General features: G+C 49.9%; 2 protein-coding genes across 2 annotated transcripts in view; one reads left to right on the top strand and one right to left on the bottom strand.

The window, feature by feature from the left end:
- jbug (filamin-type immunoglobulin domains fbug) overlaps positions 1-27,486 on the bottom strand; it is a 183,161-nt gene that overhangs the window by 155,056 nt on the left and 619 nt on the right. The window contains exon 2 of the mRNA XM_089544168.1: positions 9,824-10,087. Within this exon, the coding sequence (XP_089400294.1) occupies positions 9,824-10,087 (264 nt within the window). The remainder of the gene's footprint in view (positions 1-9,823; positions 10,088-27,486) is intronic.
- The window catches only part of Wdr24 (WD repeat domain 24), a 74,644-nt gene continuing 51,301 nt past the window's right edge, over positions 4,144-27,486 (top strand). The window contains exon 1 of the mRNA XM_089544171.1: positions 4,144-4,326. The gene's annotated coding sequence lies outside the window, so the exon portion shown is untranslated. The remainder of the gene's footprint in view (positions 4,327-27,486) is intronic.

The following is a 27,486-nucleotide window of genomic DNA, read 5'->3' as shown; positions in this document are numbered from 1 at the left end:
CATCGCCTTAAATAAGACGGTGGCCCAGTTCCTAGCAGTCCAACTATGGGGTTTCCCTGAACACACTGGACCAGTTCTGGGTAGCATGTATATGATGACTGCAGCTCCTTCGGCATTTGCAAAGAAAAGAGAGCTAGGGAGCCCACAAAACAGCCCCATTGAATACAACGGGGTGGGAGCAACACAAACGAGTTGTGGACTTGAAATTCCCAGTGATTACTAGATAACTATTGTTGTCGCTATCTCTCTATCTGCACGCCGACCGTGGGGTCCTGCCGTTATTTGGAAGCAGCCAGCGTAGATGAATGGAACCTACAAATAAGGTAGTCTGCGCGGTTCACAGACATCAATGACCAGAACAATCTACGTCATTTTTTATACTTCAAGACCGCGCTCTGCCGGATGGATGGATGGGCGGATGTGCGTGCGTGCGCGCGTGCGCGTGCGTGTGCGTGTGCGTGCGCGCATGGATGGATGGATCGTCCCCAGAAGCAACCAAGAGGCACAAATAAAAGACGAAAGAATGACACGAACATGGCACGCACAGCTCTTCGCAGGTGTATGCGTGCGTGTGTGCCGCAATCAAGTTGCACCCAACACCGAAAGGTGGCGCAAAATCAGCACAGCTTGACTGGTGCGTCGCCGAGCGCATGACTAGATCAGCGTGAAATAGTGCGCATCTTTTTTTAGAGGGTGGTGGTGGTGAAAACATTTATTCAGAACAGGAGGTGTTTGGATCGGCCCGTAAGGGACCGATCCTCACAAACACTAGGTGGAGGTCCCTAGTTTGGGACCCCAGTGGCGGTAGCCGCCGCCCGGGCGCGCCCGACCAAGGCTTGTTGGGCCTGTAAGTCGTGGCAGCCGAGCAGGGTCGCCTCCCAGTCCTCCCGGGTTGGGTTGGGGATAGGGGGAATGGCCGGGTTGGAGGGGCAGGCCCACACCATGTGATAGGTGTCCGAAGACACCGCACCACAGTGCGGGCAGCTGCCGCTAAAGGAGGGGTCAAAATGTTTTAGTGCTGCCGGGCACAGCAATGTATTGGTGAAGAGGCGGAGAAGAAGCCGCTCATCCGCCTTCTTGAGGCCTTTACATGGGCTAGGCAGCTCTTTGGCGACCGTTTCTGCGTTTCGCGGCGTCGCCGTCGCCGTTGTAACCAGCAGTGGACACCTTAGTCGAGCTTACCAATGGAGCGGGAGCTTGGAAAGCAGAGGGCAAAATGGGTAAATTGGTTTTTGAGGAAAGGGTGGCGCACTATCTGTCTCGCACATCTCGGTGGACACCTGAACCAGAGGGAAGGTGCATAACTGCCCTCTTGGAAGAGTGGACACCTCAATCGTGCTTTAAGCTACGTGGCAGTGGTGACAGATGTGCGCTGCATGCTTTTGCATTGGCAACGTTGTGCCAGAAACGCGGCGCTAAGCCTTCGGCATTCGTTGTGTTCATTGGCGTTGGCGTTGACGTTTTACACTCCGATCATTTTTAAGGAAAGGAAATGCGCATAACTGGCTCCCTGGGACAGTGGACACCTGAATGGCGCTTATAGGTACTCTGCAGGCATTGACAACGTTGTGCCAGAAACGCGGCGCTAAGCCATAGGCCTTCGGCATTCGTTGTGTTCATTGGCGTTGGCGTTGACAACGTTTTACACTCCGATCATTTTTAAGGAAAGGAAATGCGCATAACTGGCTCCCTGGGACAGTGGACACCTGAATGGCGCTTATAGGTACTCTGCAGGCATTGACAACGTTGTGCCAGAAACGCGGCGCTAAGCCATAGGCCTTCGGCATTCGTTGTGTTCATTGGCGTTGGCGTTGACAACGTTTTACACTCCGATCATTTTTAAGGAAAGGAAATGCGCATAACTGGCTCCCTGGGACAGTGGACACCTGAATGGCGCTTATAGGTACTCTGCAGGCATTGACAACGTTGTGCCAGAAACGCGGCGCTAAGCCATAGGCCTTCGGCATTCGTTGTGTTCATTGGCGTTGGCGTTGACAACGTTTTACACTCCGATCATTTTTAAGGAAAGGAAATGCGCATAACTGGCTCCCTGGGACAGTGGACACCTGAATGGCGCTTATAGGTACTCTGCAGGCATTGACAACGTTGTGCCAGAAACGCGGCGCTAAGCCATAGGCCTTCGGCATTCGTTGTGTTCATTGGCGTTGGCGTTGACAACGTTTTACACTCCGATCATTTTTAAGGAAAGGAAATGCGCATAACTGGCTCCCTGGGACAGTGGACACCTGAATGGCGCTTATAGGTACTCTGCAGGCATTGACAACGTTGTGCCAGAAACGCGGCGCTAAGCCATAGGCCTTCGGCATTCGTTGTGTTCATTGGCGTTGGCGTTGACAACGTTTTACACTCCGATCATTTTTAAGGAAAGGAAATGCGCATAACTGGCTCCCTGGGACAGTGGACACCTGAATGGCGCTTATAGGTACTCTGCAGGCATTGACAACGTTGTGCCAGAAACGCGGCGCTGAAGCTATAGTAGCTGAAGCAATAGGCCGTCGGCGTTTATTGGCGTTGGCGTCGAGAACGTTTCGATCATTTTAAGGAAAGGAAGTGCGCATAACTGGCTCCCTGAGTCAGTGGACGCCTGAATCGCACTTAAGGGTACGTGGGGTGATGACAGAGAGATGTGGGCTAGCCGTATGCGTTAGCGCTGACAACGGTGAGTGAACTATCGCGATCAACCATTAACTGCCACCTGTCAGGGCGGCAGGGTGAGTGGGGACTTTAATGTAGATATAAAGACAAACAAACAGCAATTCCTTACCACTAATGTGGGAGAACATCCCGTTCCTCTCGCTCGTAACGCCTGCCATGGCTGTGACATCCTCGCGAAACACTTGCATAGGTCTCCTTTGAGAACGAGGCATTGGTGCAGCAAGTCGAGCATATATTTATCTATTTCTCCGACCACAAAGCTTCTTTCATGACAATCAAGAACTGTTAGCAGAGTGTTTCTTGAGGAAGGAATATGTGTGAAAAATAACAGGTTGTCTGTAATTGTACACACATGTCTTGCTCGAATTATTTGCCTCAATCTATCGAAAGGCTGAAACAGCTGATGTGCTGCGCTCAAATTTCGCATTAGGAAGCAACGTAATCATTGGCATTTTTTTTTTTTTTTCAGTGGAAGAAAGGCTAGCAGAAGCGCATTTCGCGGAGCCGGCTAAAGACCACTACTGCGCATGCGCCGTTACCATGGCAACCAGTCGCGCTGGAGCCACAGGTGCGCGCTGCGCGCCGTCGCTGCCGCTGCGCCTCACTGCGCATGCGCAGAGTCGTGCCGCGGAGCTGGGATATAAGCAGGAAGTGATGCTCTCGCTCCTCAGACGCGCACCATGGAAGAAGGAGTGCGGCCGTGCTCGTCACGGCAGGAGCAGAGGCTGGATGAAATTGAGTCTTGCGATCCAGCAGTCGTCGCAAGGTACAAGGACGGCCGAAAGCGTGAAAACGAGGCGAGAAAGGCTAAGTGGGCGGCCGAGACGCCCGAAGAACGAGAGGAATGTCTCGCGAAGAGACGCCGCCAAGCTGCTGAACGACAACGAAGGCGTGTCGCTACCGAAATGTCAGTAGATGAAACTGCACAGGGTACGCTTTCGCTACGTACTCTGTATCCTGGCCTAGCTGAGCTAAGCCGCTGCCAATTGTTCTCAAGGTCGAGGTACGAGCCTTCGGAAAATACTGCTCTGAGGAATAAAAGGCTGTCAGCGATTCGAGCCGCGTGCCGTCTGTTATAAGGCACGAATCTGGAGAGGCCAGACTCGAATATCTGCTGAAGAAGCGCGCGTAGTTCTGTAGATTACTTGCACACAAACCCGTGGGTCGTTGCAGACATCTTGGACACGCAGAACCGCTGCTGGCCCGAAAATCTCGTGACTGCACCACTCGACTGCGCTGCGCGGACGCTTTGGCAACACTCTTGCGAAGAAAGCATTGGCCCCGACACAGCGACAAATTTCGTCGTCAGCCCACTACACGCAGGCCTGCCACAGTCCCGAGCTACAGTGAACGCCTGTAGGTAAACCGAAATTGCCGAACTATAATTACACCGAAGCTACGAAACGGTATTGGAGGCCCGCACACAACCAGGCAGGAGGCTCTGCCAGCGGTATCCCGAGCAGCTAGCTTGATGGCGTGCGTCTCGGGCGGCGCCCGGAGGCAGCAGCAGCTGAACCGGAAAGGGCAAGGACACCGCCGGCCGACGAGGGAAGCCGGAAAACGGAGGAGCAGAAAAGGCGGACTCCGACAAGGAGACCTCCATTACGAGGAAAGAGCGGCGACGGATGTACTCGGGACATCGGCGTAATGGTACGCACACTGCACGCGTCGCCTGCCGCCGACCATCTTATAGGCGTTCGTCTCTCTCGCTCTGCGAGAAATGGCGCCGACCGTGCATTCGAGCTGTCATCGCGAAACGCTTAATGTTCGAGGCTGCCTCAGGTAAATTAGCCGCTGGGATCGCGTACATTCTCGGCGCTAGAGGGGCCCTTGTGTTGTCCCCTCCTCCCACACAGCTTCTTTTTTTTCTCTACTCCACTTGTGCGCAACAGCGTGGTCCGCCTCACAGCCCCCGAGGCAATAATTCCTGACACGCTGCGCATTCCATTTAAATGTCGCGTTCTTGGCCTACCGCAACCTTTCCACATGGCGACATGCCAGACCGCAAGCTGAATGCAAGAAGGCGCGACCGACAAGCCAACGCGCTTCAGCCTTTCTACTTGTGCAATACTAAAGCCCGGCAAAGCGTCAGCCCATAAACGTACTTGGCATCACCTCGGTGCCTCACCACGGGCGCCTTTTGCGTTCCGCCTCCATCGAAACGCGGCTGCCGCGGTCGGGTTTGAACCCGGGTACTCCGGCTCGGTAGACAAGCGCTTTAACCACTGAGCCACTACGGCATTATTCCGGAGACCTCCACTACGGCACCTCTTTCTCTCTTCTTTCACTCCCACCTTCCTCCTTTCCCTTACGGCGCGGTTCAGGTGTCCACGGAGATATGAGAGACAGATACTGCGCCATTTCCCCTCTTCAAAAACCAATTTACCAATTTTTACCCGATTACGGACGCGTGCAGACTCTTCAGCAACGCACCTCGGCTGACAAAGACTGACATTCCTTGCGGTATAAGTGAGCAAAGGCGTCGTTTGAAGGGAGTACGGCCCAGCCGGCACGCATGCGTCACCAGCATGTCAACAGAACTACTCACGAAGCAGATAAGAAGCAGCCCAGCATGTCATGCGCTTGAATGAGCTGGCTGAATGCAATGGCAAACTTCCTACCCCGCCCAGGAAGTTCAGTTTTCTTGACTGTATAAATAACGACCGCCGATGTTAGACAGAAGACAATCGCACGAGCACAGATCTCCGCCCGCGCTGCTTACACGCGGCCCAAATAAGCCTCATGAGCAGATCACTCCTGCCAAGAAGCAGCTAGCCAGCCATGAGTGTGCTGGCTATCAAAAGTGCGCGAGGCGAACTTTCTTTGAGAAATTCCAAAAACGACTGGCGCGATTACATGAACACGTAACGTCGCATATTTCAATTCTTTATTTCTTCAGTCTGGAAACGTTGCGGGGAATGCACAGTATACAACTCAGTACTCCCGAAAGCACAATGCTCATAGAAATCTCGGAGAAACCCTCTGAAGAACCGGGTGAACGCCGCCCCGGAGTCGCGCGAGGGCTGTGAGTCACGGCCCCTGCAGCGTGTATCGGCTTATCGGGCAAGGGCGCCCGGACACGTCAGCGATGCTTCCGGTCGCTCCTCGCGCCGATAAGGTTGTCCCCGTGGCCGCACAGTACGCGAAGTCGACAGCCGTAAATGGGGCGAACATCTCGGTCCTCCTGAACCTCTCGAGCCGCATGAGCTGCAGCCAGTCTCTCCTGTGACGGCGCGGCGATGAGGCTGAACTTCCCGAGCGCAATATTTACATTTTCGCATTTTATTGCGAAAGCAATACTACGCCATGTCTAACCGCTCGTCGCGTGGTCCGTGGACCCCCCTGCTCCTCGAGGAGCCGCCGCCGCCGCGCCTAACACATGGTGTGTTTTCAATTGGTCGAAATGGTCGTGACGTCCCAGACCGCGAATTTCAAACGAGGCCAATTGTATGTTGGCTAGTAATCATGCAGTGTGTCTGATTTTGGTGCCCACAGAGAGAACAGACGGGGCTGTACTGCTCCGGGAACCATATGGAGTACATGTACGGATTAAAGAAAGTGTCTGTTTGGAGCTGCCGCCAACTGACTTGTTGTGTTTTACTCAGGGATTTATGTGGTTCTGGGAAGATCTGTCTTTCTTTCTTAAAGTGGGTAGTAATTTCTTTGTAGGTTGTCATTCGCTCCTTGGCCGACCTGAGCTCGGGGTAGCGCACCTCCCAGTTAACCACGAATCCTCGGGCAAATTGGTGCGCCGCCTCGTTTCCAGGATGATCCGAATGGGCGGGGACCCAGATCAATGTTATCTGGCGGGTATTGGAGATTTTTTGTAAGATTTTGATGGCTGCTGAATGGGCCCTTCCTTTTGCAAAATTTCGAAGGTGTGTGTACGGATTCCTTCATATTGTATTCCTGCTTTCTTTAGGATGAAACGTCCCGTTTCAGTGCCTGATAGTCTTTCATATTGTGCGGTGAGGTGTGCTTCTATCAATTCCGCTAAGGTGTTATGAATTCCTAACTGTAATAGTTTTTCATTTGGAGTATGACGAGGGAGGTTGAGCGCAATTTTGTAGGATTGTCTAATTAGAGAATCCAGGTCGTCTCTTTCTCTTACTGTGAGGGTGACGTATGGTGTAGTGTAGTTGACTATGCTAAGAACGAAGGCTTGTATTAGTCTCCTGGTCTCGGCTTCTTTAACTCCTCCTCGCCTATTCGCGATGCGTCTGATGAGGAAGGAGATTTGGTTGACAGTGTTTCTCAGTTTCTTAATTAACGTGTCGTTTTATTGGTTAGACTGTATCAGCATTCCTAGGATTCTTAGTGTTTCCACTTCTGGGATGGCTGCCCCTTCCGCGTAGATTTTGATCTCAGGCGCTTTATTTTTCCTTTGACGCTTTGGGTGTAGGATGAGGACTTCAGATTTTTGGGGGGAACACGTGAGTCCTGCGGCTTGTGCCTCCTCTACTACTACATCTGCCGCTTGTTGTAGCGTATCTTGTATTGTGGCGATACTCCCCTTGGTGGTCCAAAGGGTGATATCGTCCGCGTACAAAGAGTGTTCTAGGTCTGGGATTTTTGCGAGTGCGTGTGCCATTTTGATGAGGGTTATATTGAATAAGAAGGGGGAGAGGACCGATCCTTGCGGCGTTCCTCTGTCTCCTAAACTGAAGGTGTCGGATTTGATTGCGCCAATTTGAATTTTAGCCGTTCTATCGGAGAGAAAGCCCTTGATATAGTTAAACGCTCTTTCGCCCACATTCAACGGTGAAAGAGATTCTAGGATTGCTTTGTGTTTGACGTTATCAAACGCTTTTGTTAAATCTAGAGCTAGGATTGCCCTGGTGCTCCTTTCTTGCTCCTGAGATAGGACTTCGTTTGCTAGTCTGAGCATCGTGTCCTGTGTTGATAAATGTGGTCTAAAGCCAATCATAGTGTGTGGATATAAATTCTCTTTGTGCATGTGAGACTGGAGTCTGTCTAGTATGACGTGCTCTATCAGTTTTCCTATGCAAGATGTAAGCGAAATAGGTCTGAGGTTTTCGAGCGCGAGCTTTTTGCCCGGTTTTGGGATGAATTTAAAGTTGACATGTTTCCAAGCCGCTGAGAGTTTTCCCTCCCTCCAACACTCGTTCGCAAAATCTGTGAGGGCTGTGATGGAAGCGTCGTCTAGGTTTCTGAGTGTCTTATTGTTAATGCCGTCTTCTCCCGGGGCGGATGTCGTGCGTATCTTATGGAGGGCTGCTCTTATTTCCGCTATTGTTATGTCAGCGTCCAGGAGGGGGTTAGGTGGTTATTTTATTTATAATCTGGTAGTGACTGCGTCTCTCGGGTTGTGCAGAAGTATTTCTGCTGTAGCGTGTTGATAATGTCTTGATCCGTGCCTGGGTCCATGTTTAAAATTTTGGTGATTTCCCTTTGAGTCGTAGCTTTGTTTGATTCCGGATCAAGGAGATGCCGCAGAAGATTCCACGTCTCTCTCGTGCCTAGATTGCCATTTACATTTTCGCAGATATATGGTCCCATTGCTGCCTTGCGATTTCTGCGGAGTGGTGTTGAATTTCTTCTGTGAGTGTGAGTATCTTGTTTCTAAGCTTTTTGTTGTATTTTTGCTTAAGCCATCCTATACTCATGTACTCAAGACAAGCCATCGCACAGTCTGCAGCTCTCTACCCAATCTCAGTGGGAGGCCGCGCTACTCAGCTCGGACCCGGAGGTTCAACTTCGAGCCACAGAGCGAGCCGAAGAGGTCGCCGAACGACATCGTCGGTCGGCCACCTGGCGTCCGGCCTAGAAGAGGAGCTCACCGCGGGGAGGGGAACATGACCCCAATCCGGGCCTAAGACCTCTTCTTTAATAAAGTTTACCTCCTCCTCCTAGTAACCATGCAACCAATTAAAGGGATCTTATAGTGATGCTCCAAGTAAATGGGTCTGAGTTTCGTTAATTGCTTAATTAACCAATTAGCCTAATTAACCTCTCTAGTCAGACCAGATAAATAAAACCGAGTAGGAAATTGGTCGAGTTAGGGAATCGAACCAGGGTCTCCGGAGTGCGAGAGGAGCACGCTAACCACTCCGCCATGCCAGCTCGATAGTTCGGAATGAACAAAGGCGCGTCTAGTGAATACAATGTCTTCGTTCACTCCCGTTTTCCTCCCTTCAGGTGACCACCGAGGTATGCGACACAGATACATTTCGTTTCCTCAAAAACCAGTTTACCGACGAGCAAGGCGTAGAGCCGAACGGGTGATGACGTTCTGTGGACTCCCTGGCAGCGTTGCAAGACGCTGTCGCGTTCCAACTCTTAGAGGCGAAGCTTAACATCTTAACCACACATCAGTGACACCAGCAGCAACACCGCGCTTAAGTTTTTCGCCTCACCGCACTTTAGGTCAACAAAGTGCCCCCCCCCCCCCCCCCCCCCCGATTTTTTTTTTTCTTTTTGATCATGGCTCACAGACTACTGTATGTCTGCGGCCTAACGGAACATTTATAGCCGCCCGCAGTTAAGACGATCGGCTTCTCGTAGCCTCGCCAGCTACAAGCTCCACTAGGTGAAGGATTATTTAGTGTTAAGACCTGTATGCCCCGCAAAAACCTAAAACCCTCCCCTTACAGGGGACCTCGGCGGCCAGTTGCGCAGGCCGTCAAACGATGCGCGAGCGTTCTCCGCGTGTTTGCAGCTGTGTGCAAAAAGCTGCTACGTAAGCGGTTCAAAAGTGTAACGTCATCAATCCGGGCGCTGTTGCAGTGTGTGCGGTACAGGTACGGACAACATGAAAAGGAAACTCCTCATAAGCATGCAACCAACGATTACGCCCGATGAGAACATGAGACGCATGCTTGTATTTTTCCAAGCTCCGCAATTCATTTTCGATGCAGAAGTTGTAAATTTGGTTCTTGAGTGGAAGCGAAGTATTCGCTGGCACCGGCGTCAAAGCGGCCGTCCCGTGCGTGAACGAGGCCCATCGTGAAAGCCCGCGGGCTTGTCTAATCTATAGCTTACCGCCTCCAGCTCCGTGGAAGCTATGCTTGACGCGCCGTCATGGCGCGTGACGTCACAAGCACCTGTGACCTCACAAGCAAGTGCTGAGGTACAGTTGTAGCCTCGCGGCGGCAACTGCTCGCCACAGAGACAAACAAATGCTCACCGATGTTGACGAGCTTGATGTTGTCCTGCGCCATGGCCGTGAGCGCCGTCTGCACGTTCTCCAGGCACTGGTGCTGGTTCTGGGGGCGGCCGATGCGTCGCAGGCGGCGCTTCTGCAGCGCCTCGACGAGCGCGATGAGCCGCAGGCCGTCGCTCAGGTCGCGGCGCAGGTCGCCCACGACGCCGCCGCCCGCCGGCCGAAGCTGCTCGTTCACCCAGTTGGTGAACGTCTTCTCCTGGATCTCCACCCACACGAACTCGTCGCCTGGGCAAGGGAACACAACAACAGCTCCGTTGGAAAAGCTCCCAGAGTGAATGAGAGACAAGTAAACAGCTTCGTCTGGCGGTGCACCCTTAGAGTAAGCAGCTGGTATCAAGAGGACATGCCCATATTTTCGTTATTAACGCTCGAAGGCAAAACCGGCCACCCCACCGACAAAACCGCTGCCCCGATATACAAGGTGTTTCGCCTAAGGCTGTACACAGTTTTTAAAAACAGGCTTTTTGAGTTGTAAAAGCGTTTTTTTGCGCATAGCATTCTCAGCGGCATAGCACATAAGAATATAGCTAAGACGTGCTAACTAGCAGGCTGGTTAACTAATGTTCAATAGTTAACTTCCTAACTAATACAGTTAGCTTCATTTATTACTGAGAGGCGTGTAGCCCACCGTAAGTAATATCCATATCAGTTTTTAGAATTTCGAAAATGCGGCTACCCTCGGCGCTGTGGCCCATCAAATTTTGGTTATTTCTACGAGTTACGTGCATCGGAGAGGTTGCTTTGCCGGCAAGCTTCTCGAAGGCGCGGGCATTTTGGCGCGATGTACGTAAAATTTGTTGGGCCACAGTGTCGAGGATAACCGCGTTTTAGAAATTCTAAAAACTGATATATTACTTACGGTGGGCTACACGCCTCTGGATAATTAAGGAACCTAACGGTATCAGTTAAGTTCACTATTCAGTATTAGTTAACCATCCTGCCAGTTAGCACGTCCCATCTGAATTCTGATGTACTACACCGCTGAGAATGCCGAGAATGATGTACTACACCGCTGAGAATGGGGGCACGACACCGCGAAGAACATGGTCAAACACTCGTCATTGTTTCTCCAGGTAGCCCTGCTGTGGACCATAGCCGCACCCTCGCCCATCCAAAAGAGCCACTGCTGCTTCAGCCTCATGAGCCGGTACAACCGCCGCCTTCAACCAGCAAAAACAGACCCACAGACGGCAATCTTCCGCCATCCCTAGCCGGAACGAACTCCGTCTGGCAACCTGGTGCTACCTCCTGTGCGGCCAACCCGCCGCGACTACTTCAAGCGCCACCGTTCTACGGCCAGTTGGGGCACGACACCGCGAGGAACATGGTCAAACACTCGTCATTGTTTTTCCAAGTTAGTAACATGGCAAACGCCACTTGTGCACGCACAAACGATCCTTTTCTGCTCGCGGTGTCGTGCCCCATCGAGCTGCGCAACTGTGTACGTAAACATATGTACCACCTACTTTGGTCTCTCTGCCAATCATACTTTGACCTTTCGTTCCTATTCATCATGTCGGGTGACGTGGAACTGAACCCCGGACCTGCAAACAGCGATTCATCAGGGTTGCCAGATTGGGCTATTAATAGCCAAATTGGGCGACTTTTTGTCCGAGTTGGCGTCAGAAATTGCGTTTTGGCTATGTGGCTACTTTTGGGCTACATCTTTTTCATGCGTGAAAAAAGAAGTTAATGTAGTTATAATGTGCTCTGTTACAATTATACAGTGACAGAAATAAAAGGCACGCTGGAATCAAAATGCAGGCTACAGCAGAAGAAATTGAGCGCGTCTGCTACAAAATGACAATTAGTAAACGCTGTGTTCGAGAAAACTTATGTGTTTCAGGCGGTCAAGGATCATGGCCTTTCGATTTCTTTTATAAAGAGGGGACACTACGTGAAAGTTGCCCCCCGGAAACACTTGACGGCCTATAGATTCCACTTAATCCGCCACCCGCGCGCGCGCGCCACCGAACATTTAGACTGTTGCCGTCGGCACATGTGAGCGTTAAACACTAAGAGAACTGAAGTCTCCCTAAATGGTGCTAATGCCTAAGCATTAAATGCTACTGTTTCGCTTCTGTTGCCTGGTTTCGTGATCCTCACGTGTTAACCGTTAACTGTAGACGTGGCCTAGTGGTCTGGGCGTCCGCTTCGGCTGCGGTAGGTGGCTGGTTGGAAACCTACCGCCAGGCATGTTCTTTTCTTGTATTGTTTATTCTGGTTCTGCGGACACATTCTGCTGAAGATACGCATGAGGCAAGTAATGCTTACGCATTAATAAGGTCTTTTTCTGTTTCTTCCTATTCTCGTGGTGGACACAGCAAGCGCGCCATTCACAAGAGCCTACGCTTTTTCTGCAGCCTCAAGCGGCACACGTGCAGCCTCGAGATTCATTGCGAGCGACGCGAGAGCGCCGTGTCCGTTGCGTAATCTGCGTGCACTCATGCGGAGCCATGGAGCCATCCTTCGGCGCGGCGCGGAACACACTGTAATTAACGAAGGCGGCGGAAGTTAGTGGCATGACGTGGCATTAGATCCGTCGCTACGACAACTTTCAGAATGGGCAAGTGGGCGATGTATATCCGGAACTACAAAAAGAGATGGAAAAAGGAGCCGGAATTCAAGGGTAATATGTTTTTCTCATTAGTGTGAACGCGCTGTCAGACTGAAGATAAAGTCGACAAAGATTATCATCTAATGGCATATATCCTTGAATCATTCTGAGCTCATGCATATCGAAGAATGTAGCTTCAAGAAGGCGCATGCTAGATGCTTTGAGGTGACGCTCTCAGTGAGAAACTTTCTGTCAAAGCATAAAATTGAAATGTGAGGCTGCGTAAGTATACAGTGAGGTATTTTCACTGTCGATGTGTCTAATCTGCGCGCGAGCGTTTAAAAGGTGAAATATTCCTAAACTAGAGCTGCGATTGAGTTATATAGCACCGCCGTTCTTCTCCGCGCGGGGACTGGCTGTCGTCACCCGCCTCAGGTGATATGGCCTACTGCCGCGCCTTCAAAGTGGAACTGCGGCCCCATCTTTAGGACCTGGTTAGCGCACGTGGTTAGCCGCACTGGTTAGCGCGCATGACGGATGTGAAACGTAACAACAGAAAGAACACGCCGTGCGCACCCCCTCAGACATCATGTGCGGGAAAGAAATTTAATATGTAAATATTCTTGCCGAAAATTAACTCAATATGCTTATGAAATGTCGTCACAAAAATAAATATTTTTGGCTACTTTTGGGCTACGCAAAAATGTCGCTTTTGGCTACGTTTGGGCTACTACGGAGGCCAATTTGGCTACCTGAGGTCGGAGCCATCTGGCAACCCTGCGATTCATCTACTTCTCTTGAACAAATATCGCAAACTCTGTCGCGCCTTGAGTCAACCCAGGGCACAATACTCAGTGAAATAGCATTAATCCGTGCCGCACAGAATAACATAGAAAGTCTCGTCAATGGCCTTTCCTCCCCCGTTGACACCCTCGAAAAAACAGTAGAAAAGATTCAGGCCGCAGAGCCGAATACATCCCTTAGCCCACATGGCGACGTTGCCAAGCTGACATCTGAAATCAGAACTCTTACGGAAAAGTGCGAAGATGCGGAAAGTCGTCTGCGGCGATCAAATTTGCTATTCTTTGGGATTCAAGATTCCAACAATGAAACATGGGCTCAATCTGAAACACATATCGTTACTTTTTTATCGGAGAAACTAAACATTGCCGTAACAGCTGACGACATCGAAAGAGCACACAGGTTGGGCCGCTTTCAGGCATCCAAGAATCGTCCCATTATCGTAAAATTTCTGCGCTTCAAAGATAAATCCAAAATCCTTGCCGCATCATCAGAATTGAAGGACACGTCTTTTTCCATTAGAGAAGACTTATCAGCACGAGTGCGCCTAGCTAGGAAAAAACTTTACTTATACGCATCCCAGTATGAATCCAAGTTTAAGATCCGCTATGATAAACTGGTCATGGATAACAAACAGTTCATCTACAAAGCTGAGTCCGATTCGGTCGTCGAACTGTCATAGCCATCCAAATGCGCACGTGTTTCAATTGTTTCACACGCACCTCATCTCAGCCATAACCCTCAAAAAGCGCCAACTGTTAACACAGTATCTACCATGCTCTCAAACGTTCGCAGTTACATATGCAAAAAAGGAAGCACTGAAGACATTTCTTGAAGATAACGATACTGACACCGCAATAATGACTGAATCATGGTTGAGCCCAGATATTCAGGACCACGAACTTCTCAGTAATATCGTCACCTAAACCATCCATAGGCTTGACCGTGTATAGGGCGTCGAGGAGGAGGCGTTCTGGTATTTATGAATCCCAGACTCGTCTGTCAGCGCATAGCAACTAGCTGTCATCACGAAATCCTTTGCCTTCATGTTTCACTTCCGGCTAACGCGCTAATACTTATTTCTTGCTACCGCGCACCCGACTGCGATAATTATTTCGCTGATGAACTTCACTCTGTCATTTTAAACTTGCAATCCCGCTTTCCTCGTGCGACCTACTTATTGTCCGGCGACTTCAATTTCCCTGATATAGACTGGAATAATTTGATTGCTAAATCCACCCTATCAAAAAACTTTGTCGACCTTGCTCTCACGTTCAACTTCACTCAGATGGTCACTGTGCCAACTCGCGGTTCTAACATTCTGGATTTGATTCTCGTCTCTAATCCAGAGTTAATTAAGTCTGTTCAAAGCATAAAGGGCGTAAGCGATTACAACATTTTCTTACTCGACCTCTCCATTACGTTACAACATCGCCAACCTGAAACCAAGTACATCAGGGACTACAACAAAGCCAATTTTAACAAGATAAATACAGAACTAGATGTCTTTCTTCAACATTTTAGTCCCCTCGCTAATTATAGAACAGTTGAACAAAATTGGTCCTTATTCAAACACAAAATACTGTCTCTCATCGACAGGTTCGTTTCCCTGGTGCGCATTCGAGGGGATGCCAGCAAGCCTTGGTTTTCTAATTCATTACGAAAACTAGCCAGAAGAAAAAAGCGTACTTTTCGTGAAGCTAAGCAAGCGGATTCTCCCCAGAAGTGGTCTTCCTACTTTAAAGCGCTACGTGAATACACGGGCCAATTGAAGCGCTCCAAACGAAAGTTCTTCCACCAAGACCTTCTAACTATTCTACGCGACAAACCGCGAAAAATTTGGAGCATATTAACCCCGAAACGCTGCCCTCCACACGTCATTGACCAATTCTGATGGCTCGCATGTACCAGGTAACCAGTGCGCTGAAGTCATGAATTCGTATTTCGCTTCTGTGTTCACTTATGGACCCACTTCCGACGTTCCCTTCCAACCTTGTTTTAACTTCTCCGAAATGCAGCCGGTCACAATCACATCTGAAGGCATAGCGAAACTAATAGATAACCTTAAGATCTGTAGCAGCCCAGGCCCCGACAACATATCGCCTAAAATTCTAAAAGGCAGCAAACTGGTTTTCAGTTTGATTTTACAGATAATTTTCAATCAGTCTATCGCCACAACATCAATTCAAAGTGACTGGAAAAATAGCACCGTAACTCCTGTACACAAATCTGGCAGCCGTTCTGACCCTTCGAATTACCGCCCCATTTCTTTGACGTGTATATCTTGCAAACTGCTAGAGCATGTACTGTATTCAGCCATTGCTTCACACCTTGACGCCAATTCTTTTTTATTTCCGAATCAGCATGGTTTCCGTCGAGGCCTTACCAAAGGGCTCGTATGTATGTGCCAACCAAAGGGCTAAATCGCGCGCGACACAACAAGAGGAAGGATGGGGTTTGCGCGGAGCATATCTTGACGACACAGGTCGCCCGTCGATGGCTCACCGCTCGTCGTCACCGGCAATGGCCGGCGATGACGGAGAGCCAGCCGAATCAGGCCCTCCCGAATCTGGAGCGCGCGCGAGCACAGCACAGGCAGGCGATAGGACTCGGGAGGTCCGGGCCTGAACTCAAGCAGGTGCGCGCGTTAAACCACCCGCGTTCTTGGTCCCCCGGCAAAGGCCGGGGCTCCCAGGAGCAAACTCTACGCACCTTCCTGCTGCCCGAGTCGGTGGCCGTCCGCCCGTTCATTTCCTGCCCGGGGCTTCTCGCCGAAACAACTTCCCCCAACTATCACTCGGAGTGACCCAATGGTTCTTGAGCGGTTCTTACAGCGGTTCTTGCAAGAGCTTACCTTGGAAAGGACTAGCAACACGGCCGCCTGCATCCAGGGAGGAGGAGGGGGGGGGGGGGGGGGGGGGGCTCTCTAACGAGCAAACGGCAGTAGCGGGCGCGCACTCCGATCGCTCAGAAGCCCGATCCCCACAAACTATAACCAAATATGGCGTAACGCAGGGTGGTTAGCCACACAAGGTTACCCCTCGCCGCATGGAAGACGGCAAAATCCAAGCAGGCAGAAGGAGACAGGAGAGATTTAAGAAAAGGATAGGAAAGTGAGAGATGAAGGGGAGGACAAGAAAAGGCGACTGACGATTTAACCCGGTCGGGTCAGGCCGGAGGTGCCGTCTACAGTAAGCTGGGGACAAAGTGGTGTGTTGCCTGGACTCAACCACTAGGATCCCCTTTTCCCAGGACACGAAGCTATCATGCACGGCTAAGCGTGGATGCTCTGCTCTGGTCCGTGGTGGCGCACTGCTCACCATCATCCCCCTGCGGGGATGTCCCTACGGATGCTCGGGAAACCGTGGTGTCGCAACTCACCATCATCTGCGTGTTGCAGATTCCCCTGCGGGGGCGGAGAACATGTAACTGTGCGACCGGCTGGCCAGTCAACTTGACCTTTGCATTTGCTGCAACTTATGCACTGCTCAATCGATTCCTTCGTCCCTCGACAACGCGTTCTGGTGGTGCGCCCTGTCTTGCCGTCGGTAGAGAGAGGTATTATTTCCGCTTCAATTACGCTCCCAAACCATCAACCACTCTTTGCTTTGAGAAAACATTACCGCCAGTGTCGAGGCCCCTAGACCAGCCTCTTTGGTTTAACTGCACTGTCCATTCTTGGTAAAGGACGAAAAAGAGAATTTCGGCCGCAGCAACACGCTGCACAGACATCATCAACAACTGGCCACACACGCCTTACTGAAGTACGAGGACACTTCCCAACATGTTTCCTTCCCTGGAGTACAGAGTATGCTCTATAGTGCTCTACAGTACTGTAGTACATGTAACCCTTTACTTGATACTGCGAAACTTATTTGTTCACTTTTCGCCAACTTTATGGCAAACCTCGCTCTCTCTCTGCGTATGCCCACTCCATCAGACGTGCATTTCATCTTCGCCTCTTCTCTCTTTCCTCCCCGCTTCGTTCCTCAAGTGCTCAGAAGATGGCAAGACCATCGTTTACCAAGACGACATTTCGGTTTGACCCTTACTAAACGCTCTCTGTCTATTAGTACTTTCGAGCACATTTTGGTTCGTCATCAGCCTAATTACGTCTACTCCATGACAAAGTCCTCTCCCACATCTCTCCAATTGTCCTGTTCCAGCTGCACGCGGCCACCTTGTACCCGCAAACAACCCCCTTATCTCATCCGCCTACCTGCCTCTGCCGTCCCCTGTTACCTGTGCTTTCTCTTGATCCGCGTTTGATTTTCTAATAAAGCGTCTCTTTGAACATGTTCCTAATGCGACCATTTTGATGGCCGTCACTTGGAAGCACTTTTTCCACTTCCCATCCACCCGTGCATTGCTTTCGCCGCGCGTTGTTCGCAGCCCGCACTACCCATACACCGTCTTCTCCAGCGTTGAACGTTTGTCAAAGCTTGCCGACCGTAATTTATCATTAATAGCTCTTACGCGTCACAGCGCCACTATGGGCCAGGAAGCACGCGCAATGGAGCGCTCCGGATTAATCTGCACCGGTACGCGAGCCTCCTGGCCTGCCGTCACCAACCATGCGAGGCAAGGATCGAACCTGGCAATACGCTTTATCAATGGAGACTTGCCTCAAGCTCTACCATCGCCAGGATGGGCGCTGTTAAAATTTAACGCGCCCCATGGCTGCACAGTCTCCACGAGCCACGGAAGCAGCGCAGGGTCTCGCGCTTCACCGTTGCCATGCGCGCCGCTCGCACCGACATTCGTCGGCCGGAAATTGGCGTGAACTTGTCCCGCTTCTTTGTTTCCTGCCTTCCGACCCAACCTCGCGCGAAGACGGCTCGTCGTCATCGCGCTATTAACGCCGGCGCGCGCGCGTTTCATCTCTCTCCGTGCTCCAGGCGCCGCAGGGACCTGCGCGTCACGACCGGACGCCCGTTCATGTTGCCCAGACGGCCGCTCGCAATCGAGGCCACGCGAGACAGCGATGCCGACCATTGTTGTGCCCTCTTGGCACATACAGACAAGAATGCCGTAAATCCACTTACAGCGAAACCCCGCTTAGTGTGAAAGATACGTTGACACTGCGCGACCAGCTGAAGCAAAAACTGTTCTACTCCCAACGACTAAGGCGCGCCTCACGTCGCAGGCAATGAAATGCGCTTTCCAGACAGCCACCGGAAAGAGCGTTGTCACTTGCCGGAACGGGGTTGGCATCACTTGGCATGTTCATTAGTGCTGTAACAGGCTGCGTAGAAATGCCAACCAGCAACTCCAGCGTTCCCAAGCGGTGACGCCATGCGTATGTGTAAGCCAAAGTGCAGCCCTTCACGCGAAGCGCACTGAACGTGGTCTTTTGACTGCACTAAACATGGACTCTCGTTCGTCCCGCCGGCATGGCTATCCTCCCGGCTGCTCTGAAAACCGTTCTATCGGCAGGTACCTATAATTATCACGATATCTATATACGCCACGCCGCGACCAGTCCAAGAAGGATCGGCGTGCTCAGTTTCTTTCGGACGTTGCTGCCAGGCTTTTGCCGTAAAAATATTATGCCTTAGGAGAACAGCTGCTAGGCGTCATTGTTTGTGTCTTGTGGGGCCAGCATTACTGAGAGAGCATGGGATGTACCCACGCTCTAATGGAACACTTGCATGACCGCGTAGTTCCTATCAGACGTTCGGAAATTAGCTCCGGAAATATGATTTTCCTGGACTAAAAAGAAAGGCTTATGCAAATACGAGCCGCTGTTTCTTATGAAACAACGCTGAGCACATGTCCCTAACATAATTCCCTAAGTCCCTAACATCATGGCTGTGTCTGTAACTGCAGGCCTTACTGCGGCATGCGTGCAAGGATCTGGTCATCCGCAAAGAGAGGAAGGGGGTGTGGGGGGTTAACAAAGATTTCATTCGAACTCAGTTCAACCTCATTCTTTCTGGATCGCTCCGCGCTCTCGCTGTCGGTGGAATAAGTCTGATGGCAAGAATCGAAGAGAATAGGACGACAACTGCTGCACCATAGCGGCCTTGCATTCACTACATCCACTGATTACGAACAAACTGACGGGTTAATTGCTACGGGGAGAAGTCAGTGCGCGGAAAAAGGCGACTTCATTGTTCTCGCTTTCCATCTACGCTACACCTTATTAGAAATGTGTGTACTCACAGTCCAAGTAGCACACGCTTAAAAACTTCACCCGCACAAAAAAACGCAATAGGGCGTAGGTTTGAGAGTTACAATTCAAGCGACAGTGACTGGAAGACTGTATAGATTGTTTTCGCCGAAGCAGCATGACCAGTTGACAATCGAGGGGTCTCGCTTAATTGCCGCGTTAAATGCAGAAAAAAAAAGACATTATACCAATAAAGCGCTTCTATAACCAATAAAGCTTTCCGCTAAAGACTACGCAAACTTTAACTCGCCTGATGACATTAGAAACATTTAATCGCAATCCAAAAACGGCATGCGCACTGCGTTCCTCTGCTTCGCCGATGGCGTCCGCAGATACTGCGGCACTGACGTCATGCTCACGTCATTCTCCGTTACCAGGCTGGGGTCCCGCTCCTGCTGAGCGAATGCTCCATTTTAGGCTACGTTCTAGCTAATATTCTGCGCGTTTTTTTCTTGTTCAAACAGCACAATGTAGGCATCATCGAAAGCTTAATGTACAGTCTGCCAATCGATGCATACCACTATAGTGTAGCTGCAATATCAACTTCACAAAAGGTGATATTGCAAATGACAAAGTCGGTAGTTTTGTTGATATGACCTACATATAGTATAGATGTTTATCTGTTATCATATGGTATCAAAATTTGCATTCTTTAACCTGCATTTTATCGGCAGCCTTTTAAAAATAGTAATATTTCGTCAATTTGGGCATGAAGTCGTGCTGTGTATCGGGGTGCACCGCATCAATATTTTACCACTTAAGGCGGACAATAGTGCAGTGTGCAAAGTTTAATCAGCTTATATTTATTAGTTAGATTTTAATTACTTTTTTCAATTTGAAGACTTCTGTAAGCTGCCTCACAATCTTACAACTGGAAAGGCAATTCAAAACGAACTAATGAAGATAAGCTGATTAAACTTCGCACACTGCGCTACTGTATTGTCCGCCCGAAGTGGTAAAAAGATGCTGTGCACCTCGATACACAGCACAGATTCATGCCCAAATTGGCGAAATTTTACTATATTTAAAAGGCTGCCGATCACATGCAATTCAACGAACGCACACTCTGAGACCATACGATACTAGATAAACGTGTTCTACGCGTAGGCCAAATAAAACTCCCCTAAGTAAAATAATCTCCTCAGAATTGTTCTCTGAGGTAGGTAATATCAACGAAGCTACTGACTTCGTCATCTGCGATACCACCTCTTGTGCAGTTGATAATGTAGCTGCACAGTAGCGGTGTGCATCCATTGACAGAGCTTTCAAATGATGCCCACATCGTGCTGTTTGAACAAGAAAAAAAGCGCTGAATGCTTACGCAAACTTAGCCCGAAATGGAGCACTCGCTCAGCCGGGTTGGAACCCGCGGTTCGGTCGTCTCCGTAGCAGAGTTGCACTTGCACCGTGCGGCCCTCGGTCGCTTTTATCTCGCCATGGAGCGGAGAGGAGGCAACTGGAGCGAACGCCCTTTGTGCGACTCTGAAAATTTGTGCGCTTCCTCGTCCCTTCAGCAAACTTCGGGTGAAGCCTCGCCTGAAATATTGCCTCCTTTTCTTTCGTCCGAACTCTCACAGATCAGCGACGACGAATTTTGCTCCAGAAGGTTCCCCGGAGTCAACCAATCACTCGTCCTTCAATGTTCTCATGCGACAAAGTATGGAAGCAACCGACAAGCCTGCCTCCTAGAGTCAAAGCACGGGCAGACAATTTCCGCGTCAGCGCCAACATCACAATCACTGGAATCGGTTAGGCTACAGTCCGCCCAGCCCAAATCCCGGGCCAGCCAATGCACCGGTTTCTGACATGTGAAGCGTTTGGCAAGTCTCTAAACCAGCGCGGTTGGACAACTGTCAGCATTAACTGACAACTGTCAGCAAATTAACTGCTTACAAATCACTAGTTCGACCCATCCTGGAGTACGCCTCAATTGTCTGGTCCCCTCATTACGCGCGCGACATTGACCGCTTAGAATCAGTTAAAAAAAAAAAGCAATACGATTCATCTTCGGCCGGTACGATCGTAAGTTTTCACTTTCTTCCCGTGTGCACAGCTTATCTTTACAAACTTTAGAACATAGGCGCACACGTGAACGCATCATTATGCTGCACAAGATCGTTCACACGTCATCTGGCATTCAGGCACCGTTCACATTTGTGTCCTCAAGCGCACGTGCAACCCGACGGAACCACCCATTAAACATTGTTCCCTTCAAACCACATATAGATTGTTTTAAATTTTCTTTTTTCCCTCTAACTGTTGAAATTTGGAATGAATTGGACGGCTCAATTCGTTTATTGCCAATTGAAGAGTTTGTTGTTCAGTTGCCTGACAATTTGACCTGTTGATCTGTTTTTAGTATTGCTGTATTATCTATCTCTATGCTACCCATGTTATTTGTTTTTACTAATGTATTTACCCACTCCTGCTATGTCTCTTTTCAGAGACAGCAGTATTTGTAAATAAATAATAAATTCAATTGTTGTTCATGCGTTCCCATCGCTTTCAGGGTATGTGAACCAATGAAGAGCAAATAAAAATAAAAAAGAAGCCTGCAGTAGAACCAGGATCACACTGGAGAAGGCAGTGACGAGCATTCAGTATCTGTCTGTGCATTTCTTTGAAACAAATACCGACAATACTGCCAAGGCGCGTAACGGTGCACGCCGGAAGATCACTGATAAAGATGACCCCAATGATGCTCAATATAAAGCGATAATCAGGGCAAAACCACGACGCGCCCCTTTACATGATAAATGCGTTAGTTTTATTCGGCGAGTGCTACAGACGATAAGCAAACGGCTCCGGCTGAATAACGCAATTTAATACGACACGACGGTCCAGCCAGATTTCTCCCACTTTATATTCCACTATCGTTTTCATGTATTTTTTTTTTACGGGTCACAGGGAAAACGTGAAATGGAGATGAAACATGCGCTCTGGTACACAAGGTGAGTCTAATGTGCGGGGCGTGTGGCGTGAAGCTATGGCGTCACAGAACAGACGCAAGCTCACAGGTAGAAGGTGTCCATGTGGTATTTGACGTCAGAGAGCAATCGGTCAATGACGCCGACTACACCACGATCTCCTCATAGCATTCCTACTGCTGCGCGTTATCGGGCCAGCTCTTGTCCGGTCTTTCTGATCACACACAACTTAGACGCCACCCCCCCCCCCCTCACACACACAAACAGACAAGGATATACATGACAACTTGTCAGACAGCAGCAATCGCTGACCCGTCTCTCTTTACGACAGACCTCAATCTCTTCAAAACCTGGCTTCGGCGACAGAGTGTGTAAATAAGCATACGAAAGAAACGTTTGTTGCGCCTTATCCTGAGCATTCCTTCCTAATGTTCTTATCATCAACACCAGGCACTGCCCAGCAACTATCAGTAAGCATCACTCAACAACAACTGCGCACTCCGGGCGACGAAGGTATACTGAAGGGCGCAGGAACAATGCAGCCAGAGATTAGATTGTCAAGAACGCTGAAAATTCCCCCCGCTGTTCCACTATTGAGCACGAGGGATCGAATCGCGGCGGCCATGTTTCGATGGTACCGAATAGCAAAAACACCCATGCGATGTCACTGCAAGTTAAAAAAAAAATAGCCCCAAGCGTTTCGCTACGCGGCGCCTGTCACATGAGCAGCTTCCGGACAGGCTTGGCCTGCCGTAAGGAAACTACAATCACTTCTGGCCCAACAGTGTGGCTACAAGAACATGGTTTATCCGGACAACCTGCGTAAGGACTAAGTTCGCATGAATGAGATTTTGGTGGTAGTGGTGATGATGATGATGATTTTTAATTGCGCAAGGCCGGCTTTGGCCAAAGAGAGCCAGGCACAAAGTACTTTCGCTACACAAGATGTGGTCAAAGACCCATCTCCAAGCATTTCATTCAGCAGATAGCCGAGCACCAGGTCAGGGGAAAGCTTGCACCCATTGTATTTACCGGTGGGTATACCCGGCGGCACTGGGGATCGAGCCCCGGACCTCTCGCATGCGAGGCGGACATAAAACTCCTCGGTCACCGGTGTGGTGTAACAAGCGTTTGGAAACAAAAAGCTAGGTGTACCGAACGTTGGTGACGACACAAAATTGTACTCGATCGTCCACCGGAATTGAATGAATGTGCGATTCCAAGGCTTCCTATAGAGGTGGAGACAAAGAAAGGGGTCCACATGGGTGCCACTGATTAAATTATCCGGATAAAGCACTTCGTGTTGAGACCGATTCAACGACTGTTGGGAGTTAAAATAGGGAGACTTCTTTTCCCAGTGGTTTTATTTTGGAAAAATGCCGAAAATCGCAAAATTTAACCACCTTCAAATTTCATTCCTACCAGCCAGTAGCTCAGCGAACCGAGAATAGATGTCAGAATTTGTGAATTACAGATTCACAGCACCTGTATAAAAGCTGTACGATCGACATTTTAATGCTGATAACATTTCGAGCCGTTATTGGGCAACTTGTTAGCCAGCGTAGCAAACTCGTGCACCGGGCAACTTAAAGATGCGAACTTCATTCGCGTCATAAGACGCTTTGGCAGATTTATGTCTTGGACAATTTCAGTACCGTTTTCTTTGCGGAGCTAGATAGGCGTGGAAATGAAATTGAAGAATTTTAAATTCCACGACTTCAAGCAACTCTTTGTATGAAATTTCAAAACAATCCTTGCTGCAACCCACTCTTCTCTGTAATGCTTCAGCCATGAGAGCAATAATAAAAAAAAAGAATACTAGAAGCTGATGTCGAAATTCGGGGCGGATATAAAGATTGTCTCATGCGTTGCTCGTGTGTTTGAATGGGGAAAGCAGCAAGGGAGTCGAGACACAAGCCAAAGGCTTTCCTCGTAGATTCGGCACAAAAGGGACGGCGGCGGTATGCGCCACCGACGTGGTCTGTTTCAAACTGAATGTTGTTGCTGTTGCTGATGCGACTGTAGGAAGGACGAAACTGAAAGTGCACGGACCTGCCCACGGGCCCAAGCTGAGCCACAACCGTTGCCACGCGCAGACAGAAGAGAGTTGAAAGATGTGAGAGGAAAGAGTGAAAGGAGAGACGCGCGTCGCAACCACCGCGTCCGCTGAAGCGACGACGCTGGCTGTAACAGATACCCCCCTCAGCTATACCCCTGTTACACGGGCGTTTTCAACGGCAGTTCAGTTGACCGTCAGTTCAACTGAACGGCAGTTAGCAGTGTTACACGGCAGCGCTAACTGCCGTTCAAATCTCAACGGCAGTTGACTTCGACTGAGATCGGGGGTCCCAGTTGAACGGCCAACTGACAAGATGGCGTCCAACGGATAACAAAATTTCCCGTAGTGGATTGCCTTGGCTCAGTGTACTGCGGCATGCGCAAAGCAGCAGACTGAGAAAACACTCCAAATAAAACTGGAGACGCTGTAAACACAGGTAGACATAGCGCGTGCGTCGAGCAGTCGAAGCGAGGAAACAGAAAAACGACGACTACCAGCGACCCGATCCACATCGGATAGCCTTGGCTACGAACCGACATCGTCACGCAAATTTTCGCCCAAAAGCAAGAAAATACACAAAATTTGCCGCTATAGAAAAGAATATCTACAAGACAATCATTTACTACACACACAAAAAAAATGTATACTCTGTTTTTCTTTATTTTCACTCCGCTCTAGATGAAACATCACGTGGCTAGTATGCTAACTGAACTGAACGCAAAGTGCTCGTGTAACAGCAAGCGAATCCAGTTGAGTTCAACGACAGTTGAGATACCCAACTGAGGGTTAACTGAACTGCCGTTGAAAACGCCCGTGTAACACAAACTGAATCCGATACCGGATGTGCTGCCAGCGTCTCCTGAGCAACCTGGCCGGGACGAGGACGGGAGGTGGCCGCCCACGTAATTAACACAGAACATTTTACTCTCCCTCAGCGCTTGCACGCGGCTGCACAACACGTAAACCATTCACGAAAGAGATTAAACACTATTTCAACAACATTTCACGAGGACAAAATAAACTTTGGTTTTAATGAAATGAAAAGCGCAGTAACTGTCTCACTTCTCGGTGGACACCTCAATCGCGCCATGAGGGAAGGGAGGAAGGTGGGAGTAAGAGAACAACGAGAAAGAGGTGCCGCAGTGTAGAGCTCCGAAATAATTTCCACCATCCAGGGTAGCCACCGCGGTGGCTCAGTAGTTAAGACGCTCGCCGCGTTTCGATAGAGGCGAAACGCGAAACGCAAAAAGGCGCCCGTTAATCGAAGTTATTCCGGAGCCCTCATTTACGGCACCCCTTTCTCTTTCTTCTTTCACTCCCACCTCCCTCCCTTTCCTTACGACACGGTTAGGGTGTCCAGAAAAAGTGAGGGAGCTACTGCGCCTTTCAGTTCACGATAAGATAACCAATCTTCTAATCTTCTCATCTGGGGCCCTGACATCGCACCGCACACGGATTTCTTTTGCGTTTCGCCTCCGTCGAAACGCTGCTTGACATGCAGATCGTACGCTTCCAAGAGGAGGAGGAGAAACTTTATTTCCGTCGACAAAAGTAGCAGACGGTGTGGGGTTATAGCCCCATCAAGTGGCCATGAGCCCGTCGCGTTCGACGAGGGCTCTTGTCACAACCCGGATCCGTGTGTCCGAGTCGGAACTGAGCAATGCGGCCTCCCACTGGTCTGAATTAGTGAGCTGCAGACCTCGAGGAGGGGAGTCCCGAGGGCAAGCCCAGAGTATGTGGGATAGAGTGGCATGTTGGCCACATAGCTTACAGTAAGGGGAATAGACCCCAGGGTAATATGCGGCCATATATCGCGGGGTTGGAAAAGGTGTTCGTTTGCTTGCCTTCACACGACCTCTTGGGGTTTGGTGAGAGAAATATGTGCGGGGGGATATAGAAGTCTACCTAAGCACTAGTGCATTTTATGTCATGAAATGTAACCATACGATCTCTCGCTGTCCGCAGGGCAGGCGACACCACATCCCGGTCGACGAATCCTCGGGCATAATTGTGGGCCGCCTCGTTCCCTGGATGGGATGAGTGCGCAGGTACCCAGATCAATTGGTTCGGGCGGAGTTGGAGGTTGGTGGATTGGAGGAGAGATAGGGTGACAGGGAAGTCCCGGCCTTTGGCGAAATTACGAATCGCAGATTTAGAGTCGCTGAATGGATTCTCCAGAGGTGAAGACCTTCGCCAAGGTATGGCCGCCTTACAAAGTTACCCTCTGCGAGGCTACTGGGTTTAAGACCAAGATTTAAAAAAATATTATACAACGTACAGTCGCTTGCGATCGGACTTCATGTATCTGTATGGAAAATCAAAATATCGACAACGTTGCCGTGTGTCGGCAAGCGTCACTGACACGTGTTATCACAAAATGCTAGCAGATGAAATTGTGATGAACTGTGAGCCTGTGGATATATATGCTTCATGCTCGCGATAAAAGCTTACTGAGCTCACCTGAAAGACTTCTACGCCAAGAAAGAAAAAAAGTGAGAGAAACAGACAAGGTAACGCGCTAATCCATGGTTGCAATGCGGCACAAGCGCATATCATGCGTGAAGGCATCAAGGGGGCGTGTCAAGACACGCAATTAACGCAGCGCTTCGACAGCTTCGTACCCTTAAAAAAAATAATAGAATAGTCGCTTTTGCGCAGAGTAACTGGCACTCAACTTTCTGTCAGCGCATGTATACACGAAATATACGCAAACGAACTACCTGTGAGCTCTGCGCAGGTAGCCGCACAGTAACAACAAACGCGAAATGAAAAGAGGACAGAGTACTGTTTATGTGAAGTGCGTTTAAGCGTCTCGTCTCGTTAATGCAGAACAGATCTCGCGCGCGTTTCGAATTTTAATGCTGTCACTGCGCTGTTCAAACATGAAAACCTCGATATCGGTCATCACACATTCTTACGGCTTCTAACCATGACGCTACATCTTCGGCACTTAACTCGGACAGCATGTTAAGCCTACCGCTGGCCCGTAGAGTTCGCACCGCAAGTCGCTGAGCAGCTGAAGGCCAGGTGAAACGACCGGCAGTGCCACAAAGAAGGCCGCCGCGTACGCACTCGCAGGAATGCCCCGCCGTGGGACGCTGCTGTAGC

This window comes from Amblyomma mixtum, chromosome 5, assembly GCF_055824585.1.
Source record: "Amblyomma mixtum isolate Tamu chromosome 5, ASM5582458v1, whole genome shotgun sequence".
Classification (NCBI taxonomy): Eukaryota; Metazoa; Arthropoda; class Arachnida; order Ixodida; family Ixodidae; genus Amblyomma; species Amblyomma mixtum.
The sequence above is the reverse complement of the archived record's forward strand: the minus strand, read 5'-3'. Positions and strand labels throughout refer to the sequence as shown.